Source organism: Coregonus clupeaformis, chromosome 9 (genome assembly GCF_020615455.1).
Source record: "Coregonus clupeaformis isolate EN_2021a chromosome 9, ASM2061545v1, whole genome shotgun sequence".
Taxonomy (NCBI): Eukaryota; Metazoa; Chordata; class Actinopteri; order Salmoniformes; family Salmonidae; genus Coregonus; species Coregonus clupeaformis.
In genome coordinates, this window is record NC_059200.1 from 53,349,937 (window position 1) to 53,364,868 (window position 14,932).

At 40.5% G+C, this 14,932-nt stretch overlaps 1 protein-coding gene across 1 annotated transcript in view; it reads left to right on the forward strand.

Annotated features, from left to right (window-relative positions):
* The window catches only part of LOC121574090 (carbohydrate-responsive element-binding protein), a 38,078-nt gene that overhangs the window by 2,541 nt on the left and 20,605 nt on the right, over positions 1 to 14,932 (forward strand). Inside the window, exons 2-5 of the mRNA XM_041886686.2 lie at positions 3,430 to 3,536; positions 4,156 to 4,238; positions 4,920 to 5,009; positions 5,110 to 5,151. Of these exons, the coding sequence (XP_041742620.2) occupies positions 3,430 to 3,536; positions 4,156 to 4,238; positions 4,920 to 5,009; positions 5,110 to 5,151 (322 nt within the window). The remainder of the gene's footprint in view (positions 1 to 3,429; positions 3,537 to 4,155; positions 4,239 to 4,919; positions 5,010 to 5,109; positions 5,152 to 14,932) is intronic.

Sequence of the window (14,932 nt, forward strand, 5' to 3'; positions counted from 1 at the left end):
GTATCATATTATTAACTGGGGAATTTTGATCTGCAGCGCTACCTAGTGGGCAGCTTTTTACAAATCCTCCAATCAGAGCACAGATATTGGTCATGTGATCAGTCTGCCATTCTAAAATATTTTCTCACTACAATATATGATCATCATATGTTAATACATACAGTGCATTCGGAAAGTATTCAGACACCTTGACTTTTTCCACATTTTGCTACGTTACAGCCTTATTCTAAAATGGATTTAAAAAATAATCATCCTCATCAATCTACACACAATACCCCATAATGACAAAGCGAAAACAGGTTTTTAGTAATCAGAACCTTTGCTAAGAGTCGAAATTGAGCTCAGGTGCATCCTGTTTCCATTGATCATCCTTGAGATGTTTCTACAACTTGATTGGAGTCCACCTGTGGTAAATTGGCCAGACGGAAGCCACTTCTCAGTAAAAGGCACATGACAGTCCGCTTGGAGTTTGCCAAAAGGCACCTAAAGACTCTCAGACCATGAGAAACAATATTCTCTGGTCTGATGAAACGAAGATTGAACTCTTTGGCCTGAATGCCAAGCGTCACACCTGGAGGAAACCTGGCACCATCCCTATGGTGAAGCATGGTGGCACCATCCCTAAGGTGAAGCATGGTAGTGGCAGCATCAATGCTGTGGGGATGTTTTTCAGTGGCAGGGACTGGGAGACTAGTCAGGAAAGATGAACGGAGCAAAGTACAGAGAGATCCTTGATGAAAACCTGCTCCAGAGCACTCAGGACCTCAGACTGGGGCGAAGGTTCACCTTCCAACAGGACAATGACCCTAAGCACACAGCCAAGACAACGCAGGACTGGCTTCGGGACAAGTCTCTGAATGTCCTTGAGTGGCCCAGCCAGAGCCCAGACTTGAACCCAATCTAACATATCTGGAGATACCTAAAAATAGCTGTGCAGCGACGCTCCCAATCCAACCTGACAGAGCTTGAGAGGATCTGCAGAGAAGAATGGGACAAACTCCCCAAATATAGGTGTAACAAGCTTGTAGCGTCATACCCAAGAAGACTTGAGGCTGTAATTGCTGGCAAAGGTGCTTCAACAAAGTACTGAGTAAAAGGTTTGAATACTTATGTAAATGTAATATTTCAGTTTTTTATATTTAATAAATTAGCAAACATTTCTAAAAACCTGATTTGGCTTTGTCATTATGGGGTATTGTGTGTAGATTGATGAGGGGTAAAAAACAATTTAATCAATTTTAGAATAAGGCTGTAATGTAACAAAATGTGGAAAATGTAAAGGGATCTGAATACTTTCCGAATGCACTGTACATACTGTGTACAGTTTGTCATGTTTAACTGATGAAAATATCCATGGTTGGGTGCATGCTAATCGGTTAGCATGCTAACCGGAGCTCATGCAAAGTCAATGGGACAAACTGGTTAAATTAGCTAGCTAGCTAACCTCGTAGATTGTTAGCTAGCTAGCCTCGTAGATTGTTAGCTAGCTATAGCCATTTACATTTAGCTTTCCGTTTTGTATGTTTAACTAGTTCGCTAGTTAGCTTAAAACCATTCACATCTTACTATCTTATGATTATGACGTTAGATGTTTGCTAAATTTAGTTATCTTTATGTCTGCATTGCCATTGACTTGACTGGCACCTCTTTATTGCTTGTTTCTTAGCTGATTAATTTCAGTACAGCTGTGGCAGTCAACTGGCAATAACAAGCAATAGGAGATGAGTAAATAAATGGGGAAATTACGTTTTAAATTGATCTATGCTTCATATGAAATCTATTATTTATGTCCATGTTACTCATTGCTCCAGTGTCTGTTGCCACCAACATTGCTTAGCAATATTGCTTTAAAAAATTGCCAGTGTGTCATGGCCTCTAGAACTGCCCGAACAATGTCGTCAGTGTTTGTGTGTGTGTGTGTGTGTGTGTGTGTGTGTGTGTGTCATGCCATGCCATCAACAATCCTTGGCAGAGAGAGGAAGTCTCTTCTTCCAACTACTCCAATCTAGCTTTTACAATCTGATTGTTGCTCCATGAATAAAACACACACAACCAGAGCCAAGAAAAATTCTGCAGCCCTAAAGACTGCTACTAAAACCATGTTTCAGGTGTTTACTAGACTATATTCAGCGACAGACCTTACTTTGATTGAGGAAGTAAACTAGGAATATTTAATCATGCTAAGGATTCAACAATTGGTCTTCAAGTGTACTAGCATAACCAATCAATCAATCTTCAAGCATAATCAATCAATTAATGTGTCCTGTATCAGTTTAAACAAAATATAGCTCTTGTCAAATGCAGCACTGAATCTGAAAGGATACACACTATTAGCACAGGAATTGTTATTTATTTTGAATGTCCACTGATGGAGCTAATGAACATTGCTTTTTCAAACAGTTTCTCAGAGACATCTTAGTGTTAGCTTTTTTTTGTAAGCTGTTAACAGCATCGCTTATGTCAGGTACCTTGATAAAACAATATTTTACAGAGAACATTTATAAGTCACCCTCTAGATGGGTGAATGTCATGGTTTATTTAACCCATTAGCTTCATGAAGTCAATTTGTACCTGGTTAATGTGCCTCCTCTGCTGTTTTGCTGAACGTGGGTTTTCACTTTAGTCATTTGACATCATCCAGCATCCAGCGCTAGGAAATGATTCACCTGGCTTCCTAGCAACCCAATAAGCACCAGCCATTAAGTGGCCCCTTCTCACCATCTGATGTGCTGACTGTCTCAGTCTGACACTGGAAAGACACAGGGTCGAAAACAGCCTGATTTTTTTTACCTCAGTGGCATCCTATTCCCTATATAGTGCACCAAAAGTAGAACATTATTTAGGGAAGAGGGTGCCATTTTAGACACAGACCCTGTCAGTGTTCTGGTGGATAGGCTCCTCTGATTGGGTGCCATCAGGGCTGTGTGGAAATGATAATGTCAAAGAAAGAGGCAGCTTTAAAAAAAAAGTTTCATTGCTCTTGTTTTTAAATATGAGGCAGAGGACTGGTCCTTTCATATATTGTAGATTTTTTTAGTTGGACATCTTCTGTCAATGCTGGATGATATGTGGAGAATAGAATAGAATAGAATAGAGCATCAAGTTTCTGTATCTCTAATATTTATCCTCTGCTTGTAATCTTGTCTTTGTGTTTTTGACAATCATTAACTCTGTCAATTGCTTGTCTCTCTGTCTCTCTTTGTAAATGGGAGGGAAGGAAACTTTGCCCAAGGTGGTCATAACATAACCATTCCTTCCTAATAAATAGAATATCTTGTAGTGGGACATGAATTACATTGACGGTAAAATGTTACTTAAAGCTTAGAGGTATAATGCTTTGTTACTTGTTATAAGCATGTATATGAGCCTTTATAATGTCTAAATTCCTTTATTTTGTGTGATTATAAGGATTATGTTATGTCTTTTCAGTGGTAAAATAGTCTCTCCGAAGTGGAAGTCTTTCAAAGGCCTGCGGCTGCTCTGGAGAGACAAAATCCGTCTGAATAATGGGATCTGGAGAGCCTGGTTCATCCAGTGTAAGTTCACTTTTCCTCTCACTTCTCTCCTCTCCTATCCTCTCATTCCTGTGTAGCTCAGTTGGTAGAACATGGCGCTTGCAATGCCAAGGTTGTGGGTTTGATTCCCACCGGGGGACCACTACGAAAAAGTACAAAAATGTATGCACTTGCTACTGTAAGTTGCTCTGGATAAGAGTGTCTGCTAAATGATTAAAATGTAATTCCATTCATCCTCTCTCTCATCTCACTCCATTCTTTCACTCTGAGCAGCTTGCATGTCCCACGGTTGTTTAATCTGATAACAGACAGGGAGAGCTTTGTCCAACAGAACTGATACATGGACTTGTTACTACAGTACTGTCACACAACAAAGAGAATAGCTTGAGTGGGATGCCTCCTACAAAAACTACTGTACAATGTGGGCTGAATAAATTTTAACACGATGCAGTGTACAGCTTCCTATGCCATAACATACTAATGAGTGTGCCATTACTTTATGTACATAATGCTGAAGCCACATTTGGAAAGAAAACACACAAAAAAACAAATAGAATTGACTGATTTATTGAGAGAATTGAACCATTAATCCAAGCCATGATTGAATGATTAGTTGTTTCTCGCCCGTCCCGTGGTACAGACGTGGAGAAGAGGAAGAACCCTGTGTGTGGGTTCGTCACACCCCTGGAGGGCTCCGAGGCCGACGCCCATCGCAAACCTGAAGTAGGTGACCTTTGACCCCCAAGGCCTAGTGAGGAAGTAGCCGATATAGTGCACTGCTTTTGAGCAGGGCCCATAAGGCTCTCGTCAAAAGTAGTGCACTATATAGGGAATAGGACTTACCCATTTAACATCAACTAATATTAACCGAGCTACTCGCTCTCACAATAAACAATCACTCACAAAGACAAGGGGAACAGAGGGAACACTTATACACATACTAATTAGGGGAATGAGCACCAGGTGTGTGTGATTGACAAGACAAGACAAGTGGAGTGATGCGAATGGGATCGGCAGTAGCTAGTAAGCCGGTGACGACGAACGCCGAAACCTGCCCGAACAAGGAGGGGAGGCAGCCTCGGCGGAAGTCGTGACACAGTGGCTGTACAGTAACATGCTATACATTACGTCAGAGCTCAGGTTCTCCATTTAACAGCACTGTATAGGTTTTGACTGACAGACCTTATAAACCTGAGCACCGCGCGCAACAAAAAGATGCCCCCATCCCTCCCGCTAATTGGGCTACTTTTGTTGTTGTCTGAGTAAGGTTAAAATACCTATTTTTCAGAGGTCGAAAATACGTCTTATACGGACGATGAAAACTATGCACTATGTAGGGAATAGGACATACCCATTTAACATCAACTAATATTAACTCCTATGTTTTTTGTTTTCTCTTGTAAGGCTATAGTTCTAGAAGGCAGCTACTGGAAGCGTAGGATCGAGGTAGTGATCAGAGAATACCACAAGTGGAGGATCTACTACAAGAAGAGGGTGAGGGATCATTTTGGACATAGATAAGGACCTTTTGTTATACATAATTTTCATGTCATTCCAATTGTACTAAATTCAGTTTCTTCTTCATCCATTGAAGCTTCAGAAAAACAAAGATGGCCTTTTGTCAATGCTACAGAAGGTAAGATAAAGACTTGAATAATTCAACTCTACTTTTAATTTCCCTCTTTTTGGAACAGGTTTTAATTTCCCTCTTTTTGGAACAGGCCATGCCAGTATGTGCACTCCTTAGTCAAACGCTGAAAACACGTGTGAGGAGAGTTTCCACGTCTGAATAATGATATGTGTTTAGTCAATAATTATATGTGTTTGGTCAAGTATGGGAACTGACCATCTTCTGACAGCTGACCGTTTATGCCATTAAGTTTAGCCAAACATGCATGTGTGCGCGCGTGTGTGCGTGCCTGTGTGATATTGACAGAGGGGATTAATGAACCAGGTGTATTGTATTTACCTTAGTGGGTTTGGAGCACACCATATGTTTGTCAAAGTCATATCATTGTCTATTAATAGATTCCATTTAGATTCTTCCGGCCTTGGTCAGTCAGAGAAGAAAACAGAGGGGAGGCAAAAAAAATGAAAAATAGAAAACACTCAAAACTACATGCGTCACAGGCCGACATTGGTGATCAAATGACTTACATTTGTATTGCCTTTAGTGACAATACCTCTAATCTCTCTCTCTATACCCCCACCCAGTCTCTCTCTTTCTCTGCTCTGCCTGTCTTTCACCAAGGATGTGGCTTCAGACTTTAATATGTCATTTAATCAAATCTGACCCACTTGCTGATGGGTTGCATTGTGAAGCAGGGAGACATTTAAGGGCTTTGTTGTTCTACTGGATTTGTGAATGTGAGTGTGACGTCGGTGTCACTCTGGCACAAAAACAAATTAGCCATATTGGGAAGAGGATGTGGTTTAAGAAGAGAATGTTGAGAGAAGCATGGGGAGGAAAGAAAGAGGTTGAGGGAACGGGGGGGGAGGGTGAGACGCTGAGGATGTACCTTATTGATGACTGTACTCACATGAGCACACGTGTGTCCTCTCAACCCACAAAACCCTAAACCCACTCTGTGTGCAAAATACATGGTCAGGTGAAGTCCCCCACCCACTCTGCAATATGCAGTACATGGTCAGGTTTCCCCTATGCTCCTGTGTTGCCTCCCAACGTATTCATCTTCTCCATCCTTTCCTGCACCTCCTACTTTTCACCTCCATTCTACTCTATCTTAATCGTCTTACTACACTCTTTAAAAAAAAGGGTTCTTCATTTATCCCCGTAGGAGAACCCTTTTTGTTTCCAGTTAGAACCCTTTGGTGGTGAAAATGGTTCTACCTAGAACCGTTTAGTGGTGAAAGGGTTCCACGTAGAACCTCTTATTAGTTTAAGGGTTCCTCTTGGAGCCTAATATAGTTATTTTCAGAGGGTTTCCTATGGGGACAATTGAAGAACATTTTATGGTTCTAGGGAGCGCTTTCTTTTCTGAGAGTGTATGTGTAAGAGTTAATTATATGTACCCACCTGAAGTGAAGTCTGTACATTGCATGTGAAGTCTGATGTCAGTTACGTCATTGTTTACTGTGAAGTCGAAGGTTCTGCAGGTCCTTGTAATACCTGATCAGGTTTGTGAGCACCAGAGATAATGTTTGACTGTGTGTAGAACTCTGTGTTGTCTGGGACTGTGCTGTACTAGAAGGACAGAGGGATAGTACTGTGAATACAGGGCAGAGCATTACAGGACTGACTGGGGTTCAAAGGAACACAAGCCGACAAACCTCACTGAGGCCAAAGATCACTTCACAAGAGCCAAAGCACCTGCTATCAGCTCACAGCATTTACACAACTTTTGTAGTTTATCTTGTCTTGACATAAGCTAGAATTGTGGTCAGTTGCGGATATGGCTTATGTAGGGTCCTGTTTGTTTAGTTCAGTAGCCCTTTCCACTCACAGCCCGTCATCCCGTATACGGCTTGAAAATGTCTGATTTTGTCATTGATAAGTGCCTAAATTGGAAAGCAGTGTGTGATGAGGTGTGAATGAAGGAGTCAGGCGCAGGAGGTAAAACACAGAAGTCCAGAGTTTATTCCGTTTACATAAATCAAACGCTCCCAGCGTGAAAACGAAACAAGGGAAAATATTCCACCTTGGCAAGTACAAACAGAAGAGTAGCTCAACCAAGCTACTCGCTCTCACAATAAACAATCACTCACAAAGACAAGGGGAACAGAGGGAACACTTATACACATACTAATTAGGGGAATGAGCACCAGGTGTGTGTGATTGACAAGACAAGACATGGCAAGTGGAGTGATGAGAATGGGATCGGCAGTAGCTAGTAAGCCGGTGACGACGAACGCCGAAACCTGCCCAAACAAGGAGGGGAGGCAGCCTCGGCGGAAGTCGTGACACAGTGGCTGTACAGTAACATGCTATACATTACGTCAGAGCTCAGGTTCTCCATTTAACAGCACTGTATACGTTTTGACTGACAGACCTTATAAACCTGAGCACCGCGCGCGACAAGAAGATGCCCCCATCCCTCCCGCTAATTGGGCTACTTTTGTTGTTGTCTGAGTAAGGTTAAAATACCTATTTTTCAGAGGTCTAAAATACGTCTTATACGGACGATGAAAATACGTCTTATACGGTTTTAAAAAATAGAAAATACGTATTTTCCGGACGTTGAAGATATGTATTTTCCGGACATTGAAAATACTTATTTTCCTTACGATGAACATACAGTACCAGTAAAAAATTTGGACACACCTACTCATTCAAGGGTTTTTCTTTATTTGTACTATTTTCTACATTGTAGAATATTAGAGAAGACTTCAAAACAATGAAATAACACATATGGAATCATGTAGTAACCAGAAGAGTGTTAAACAAATCAAATTAACTTTTAAGAAGGCACACCTGTTAATTGAAATGCATTCCAGGTGATACCTCATGAAGCTGGTTGAGAGAATGCCAAGGGTGTGCAAAGCTGTCATCAAGGCAAAGGGTGGCTATTTGAAGAATCGCAAATATAAAATATATTTTGATTTGTTACACTCTTTTCTGGTTACTACATGGTTCCAAATGTATTATTTCATAGTTCTGATGTCTTCACTACTTTTCTACAATATAAAAAGAAAGAAAGACCCTTGATCCAGCGTTGTCCAAGGTAGGGGAGGGTTTGGCCGGCAGGGATGTGGGTTCGTTTCCCACCGGGGGCCAGTATGAAACAAAACAAACAAAAAAACATGTATGTATTCACTAACTGTAAGTCGCTCTGGATAAGAGCGTCTGCTAAATGACTAAAATGTAAATGTAAATGTGTGTCCAAACTTTTCACTGGTAGTGTGTCTTTTCTGGACATTGAAATCAGGTGCATCTTACGTGCTGAATGAAAGGTAAAAATACATATTTTCCTTACGTTGAAAATATCTAATTTACAGACATTGAAAATACGTATTTTTCGTTCATTGATTCTATGGACAAATGTCAACTGTTGTACATTATCAATTATGTAAGCATTATTTCACAAAATTAATTTTTCACACCTCTTAATAGGAAAGAGGAGCCAAATGTAAATCGCAACAAAATATTGATGATTGCTCCCATCGATCACATGCACTTATGTAAGCTTTTTCAAAAGCTTTAAATCTGTCAATGATGATGTTCAAAGTAGCCCAATACACAGAATAAAACAAAAAAACACTTCAACTACAATAACATTCTGAGTAACGGTGACATGTTGTTTTTCTTGCTATGACTGTGATATGTTGTTGTTTATCTACCTTAGGTGAATACACTGACTGTAAGTCACTCTGGATAAGAGTGTCTGCTGAATGACCAAAATGTAATTGTAAAAAAACAAACACTTGCAAAGCATGCTGGTTATTATTCTAATGAGCTCCGCCCCGAAACAAGTACAGTCGTGGTCAAAAGTTTTGAGAATGACACAAATAATAATTTTCACAAAGTCTGCTGCCTCAGTTTTGATGATGGCAATTTGCATATACTCCAGAATGTCATGAAGAGTGATCAGATAAATTGCAATTAATTGCAAAGTCCCTCTTTGCCATGAAAATGAACTTAATCCCCCAAAAAACATTTTCACTGCATTTCAGCCCTGCCACAAAAGGACCAGCTGCCATCATGTCAGTGATTACTCTCGTTAACACAGGTGAGAGTGTTGACGAGGACAAGGCTGGAGATCACTCTGTCATGTTAATTGAGTTAGAATAACAGACTGGAAGCTTTAAAAGGAGGGTGGTGCTTGAAATCATTGTTCTTCCTCTGTTAACCATGGTTACCTGCAAGGAAACACGTGCCGTCATCATTGCTTTGCACAAAAAAGGGCTTCACAGGCAAGGATATTGCTGCTAGTAAGATTGCACCTAAATCAACCATTTATCGGATCATCAAGAACTTCAAGGAGAGAGGTAAAATTGTTGTGAAGAAGGCGTCAGGGCGCCCAAGAAAGTCCAGCAAGCGCCAGGACCGTCTCCTAAAGTTGATTCAGCTGCGGGATCGGGGCACCACCAGTGCAGAATTTGCTCAGGAATGGCAGCAGGCAGGTGTGAGTGCATCTGCACGCACAATGAGGCGAAGACTTTTGGAGGATGGCCTGGTGTCAAGAAGGGCAGCAAAGAAGCCACTTCTCTCCAGGAAAAACATCAGGGACAGACTGATATTCTGCAAAAGGTACAGGGATTGGAATACTGAGGACTGGGGTAAAGTAATTTTCTCTGATGAATCCCCTTTCCGATTGTTTGGGGAATCCGGAAAACACCTTGTCCGGAGAAGACAAGGTGAGCGCTACCATCAGTCCTGTGTCATGCCAACAGTAAAGCATCCTGAGACCATTCATGTGTTGGGTTACTTCTCAGCCAAGGGAGTGGGCTCACTCACAATTTTGCCTAAGAACACAGCCATGAATAAAGAATGGTACCAACACATCCTCTGAGAGCAACTTCTCCCAACCATCCAAGAACAGTTTGGTGACAACCGATGCCTTTTTCAGCATGATGGAGCGCCTTGCCATAAGGCAATAGTGATAACTAAGTGGCTCGGGGAACAAAACATTTTTGGGTCCATGGCCAGGAAACTCCCCAGACCTTAATCCCATTGAGAACTTGTGGTCGATCCTCAAGAGGCAGGTGGACAAACAAAACCCCACAAATTCTGACAAACTCCAAGCATTGATTATGCAAGAATGGGCTGCCATCAGTCAGGATGTGGCCCAGAAGTTAATTGACAGCATGCCAGGGCGGATTGCAGAGGTCTTGAAAAAGAAGGGTCAACACTGCAAATATTGACTCTTTGCATAAACGTAATGTAATTGTCAATAAAAGCCTTTGACACTTATGGAATGCTTGTAATTATACTTCAGTATACCATAGTAACATCTGACAAAAATATCTCATAACACTGAAGCAGTGAACTTTGTGAAGACCAATACTTGTGTCATTCTCAAAACTTTTGACCACGACTGTACACATTTGGTCAGTGCGGACCAGATGCAAATCTGAATGAATCATAGACGTCTAGGCTATGTTTCACAAGTTTGAACATCACAGTACAGTACGGCACAGTTTAGTACAGTAGAGCATAGTAGAACACAAAAGAGTAAAGTACAGTACAGTACAATACGGTGTGGTACGGTACAGGACAGTATAGTTTAATTCAGTACAGTACAGTACAATACAGTAGTTGAATTCAGTACAGTAGAGTGCAGTACAGTTTAGTTCAGTAGAGTACGTTAAAGTAGGGTACAATACAGTACACTACACTTTTCTATACTTTACAGTACTCTAGTGTGCTCTACTGTATTGTACTGCACTTTACTGTACTATACTCTACTTTTCTTTACTGTACTGTGTGCAGTAATATACTGTACTCTGCTGTGCTCTACTGTACTGTACTGTGCTGTCCAAACTGTTTTTATGTTTTATTTCTTTTTATTCGGACCAAAGACAAAACAGTACAGATAAAAAAACGGGTAAAAATGGTGTGCAGGTGAGGTTGGAAGCCCAAAAGCGCTGATATGAAAACCACACCACAAATATAAGTACAACAAAAAGTTTGTTCGATCAGTTAAACAAAGCATATTCATTATAATTGTACAAGAAAAAACATGTTTGATTATGTGTGTGTGTGTGTGTGTGTGTGTGTGTGTGAGAGTTAGGCTACATGGAAGGGATTATTGGGTAGTTTGGTTCATCAGGTTCAGCAGGTTGGGTAGTTTGGTTCATCAGGTTCATCAGGTTATTGAGGGATGATGAGGTTTTGGCAATGTTAAGATAAGAATTCCAGAGTATGGGACCTCTGTATCTGATAGAGAATTGACTATGTGAGGTGTGGCATTGGGGAGGGTGAAGGTTTTCGCGGTGTCTTGTGTTATATAGATGGATTTCAGAATTAACCTGGAAGAATCCATTGACGGGTTTAGGTAAACTGTCTGGGAGGTATGAGTATTTGCAGATGAAAGTGCATAATTGGCGTAAATTAATGTCGTAAATAGACAAGATATTGAGTTTCTTAAACAAAGGTGCAGATGGAGCCATGTAATTAGAGGAGGTGGCTAGTCTTGCAATTTTATTTTGTATAATTAGTAATTTGTGTAGGTAGGAGGCATATGTACTGGCCCAAACAATATTACAGTAAATGAGATATGGGTCAATTAAGCTATAGTATAGAGTTAGGAAGCAAGCCTGATGAACCAAACCACTAATCTTTTTGATGATACCAACAGATTTAATTACTAAAGACAAATTGAATATGATCTTTCCAGGATAACTTTTCATCAATTAGAACTCAGAGGAATCTAGTGAATGTGACTTGTTCCATTTCATTCCCACCAATTGAGATTCTGGCTCTTTATTATTTGTGTTATTTAATTTTTAATTTTTTACAGTATTTCTTATCCTTACTAGTAAATACAATAAAGTTGGATCTATTTATATTTAAAGATAATTTGTTTATCTAGAACCATTCAGAAAATGTGGCTTCATTAATTAGTGAATCAAAATCCTTATGTGATTAAATGAAATTGGTATCATCAGTAAAGAGAATGGGAAGTACGGTAGAAGACACAGCAGCAAGGTCATTGATATACAGTGCCCTCCACTATTATTGGCACCCCTGTTTAAGATGTGGTCGAGGACTTCCAAAAATTCTCCTTTTTTTTTAAACAACATAGAACCCAAATGCAAAAAAAGAGAAAAATCCAACCTTTTATTTAAGTACATTACTTTGGTGGTAAAAAAAAAAATCACACATTGGCACCCCTAACAATTCCGCTGAAAATTTTAATTGATTTTTTTAAAAATACAGTTTTTTGTAGTTGCTAAAGTTGGTCAGGGTATCTAGGAACTTTTAATTAGTAATTCATGACTTCCTGTTTCCCTGGGGTATAAATATGACGTGACACAGAGGCCTAATTCTCTTACCCATTTGTCAACATGGCAAAGACAAGAGAACACACCATTCAAGTAAGGCAGATTTGTGTCGACCTTCATAAGTCAGGCAATGGCTACAAGAAAATAGCCACTCGCCTTAACTTGCCCATATCTACAGTCAGAGGAATCATTAAGAAGTTTAAAACAACTGGAACAGTGACAAACAAGGCTGGAAGAGGTCCCAAGTTTATCTTGCCACAACGCACAGTGAGGAGGATGGTAAGAGAAGTAAAAAAAAGTCCTAAGCTCACTGTCACAGAATTGCATCAAAGAGTGGCATCTTGGGGTCACAAAGTCTCCAAAACAACCATCAGACGCTCTCTACATGCCAACAAGCTGTTTGGGAGGCATGCAAGGAAAAAGCCTTTTCTCACTAACACTCACAAACGTAAACGTCTGGAGTTTGCTAAGCGGCACTGGGACTTCAACTGGGATCGTGTGCTTTGGTCAGATGAGACTAAGATTGAGCTTTTTGGCAACAAACACTCTAAGTGGGTCTGGCGTAAAACAAAAGATGAGTATGCCGAAAAGCACCTCATGCCCACCGTGAAGTATGGTGGAGGATCTGTGATGCTGTGGGCCTGTTTCTCTTCCAAAGGCCCTGGGAACCTTGTTAGGGTGCATGGCATTATGAACGCTTTGAACTACCAGGACATTTTAAATAAAAACCTGATGGCCTCTGCCAGAAAGCTGAAGATGGGTCGTCATTGGGTCTTTCAGCAGGATAATGATCCAAAACATGTGGCAAAATCTACACAAAAATGGTTCAGCAGTCACAAACTCAAGGTCCTCCCATGGCCATCTCAGTCCCCAGACCTCAACCCAATCGTTTTATAAAAAATGAGAATTTTTGGAAGTCCTCGACCACATCTTAAACAGGGGTGCCAATAATTGTGGAGGGCACTGTAGATTAGGAATAACAAAGGTCAAATTATCGAACCCTGTGGCACACCACAGGATATCTTGGCCCTAGTAGATGCACAGCCGTTTGAATAAACAAATTGTTCTCTATCATAAACATAACTATATAACCAATTATATGTATAATCATGAAAACCGTAATAATGCAATTTAGAAAGTAATATTTCACGATTAACCGTGTCAAAAGCTTTGGATAAATCTAAAATGATGGCAAGAGCGTATTCATTGTTGTTAAGGGCTGTAAAGATTTTATCCACAAGTTGCAAAAGAGCCATATCTGTGGAGTAGTTTTTACGAAAACCATATTGGTGCTCATATAGAATACAGTGTTGATTTAAATGTTTCAACTTTCTCTTATACACCATCTTTTCTAGGATTTTAGAAAAACATGGTAGTACAGATATTGGGAGATAATTTGTAAAAGATATTGGATCCCCAGATTGATAGAGGGGAATAACTTTGTCAATTTTTAAATCGTTAGGAGCAATACCAGTTTGCATAGATTTGTGAAACATAGATGTCTATGATTGGTTCAGATTTGGTCCAGTCATTTTCTGAATGGCTATATTTGGGCCATATATAGGCCGGCACGTCTGTGGATGTTGACGTTAAGGCCGGCCCAGGTCAGATCTGAACCAAACATAGACGTCTATGTTAGCCCAAATCAAGGCCTGTACGGATCGGACCAAATCTGAACCAATTATATTTGTCTGTTTGGCCCAAATATAGGCGGGTCTGGACCAGACGTCTGTGGACATTGAAATCAAGGCCGTCTATGATTGGTTCAGATTTTGTCCGGACCGGACCAAAAATCTACGTCCGTGGACGCTGAAATCAAGGCCGGTCCAGACCCCATCAAAAAAAGGTCCAAAAGACGTGCTTAGTGGGTTGACTCCATTCTATGCGCACCAAAATTACAATTTGTTTGTCTGCAGTGCCTTTTGAAAGCCTAACACTGTAAGATCATATTTTATTACTTACCTAGCTAGCCATGTTGGCAATATAATAAGCTTTCAAATGATGACCCAGATTGCGATTTATAATGGAACGTTTTTGGATTGCGTAAACAGCAACAGTAATTGTATGATAGTTGAAGGCTCTTTCCTTGAGTCAGAAAAGTGCATTGAAATTACACTGAACAAAAATATAAACGCAACATGTAACGTGTTGGTCCCATGTTTCATGAGCTGAAATAAAAGATCCCCGAAATGTTCCATACGCACAAAAAGCGTATTTCTCTCAAATGTTGTGCAGACATTTGTTTACATCCCTGTGAGTGAGCATTTCTCCTTTGCCAAGATAATGCCACAGATGTCTCAAGTTTTGAGGGAGCGTGCAATTGGCATGCTGACGGCAGGAATGTACACCAAAGCTGCTGCCAGAGAACTGAATGTTCATTTCTCTACCATAAACCAATGTCATTTTCGAGAATTTGGCAGTACGTCCAACCGGCCTCACAACCACAGACCACGTGTAGTCACGCCAGCCTAGGACCTACACATCCGGCTTCTTCACCTGCGAGATCTTCTGAG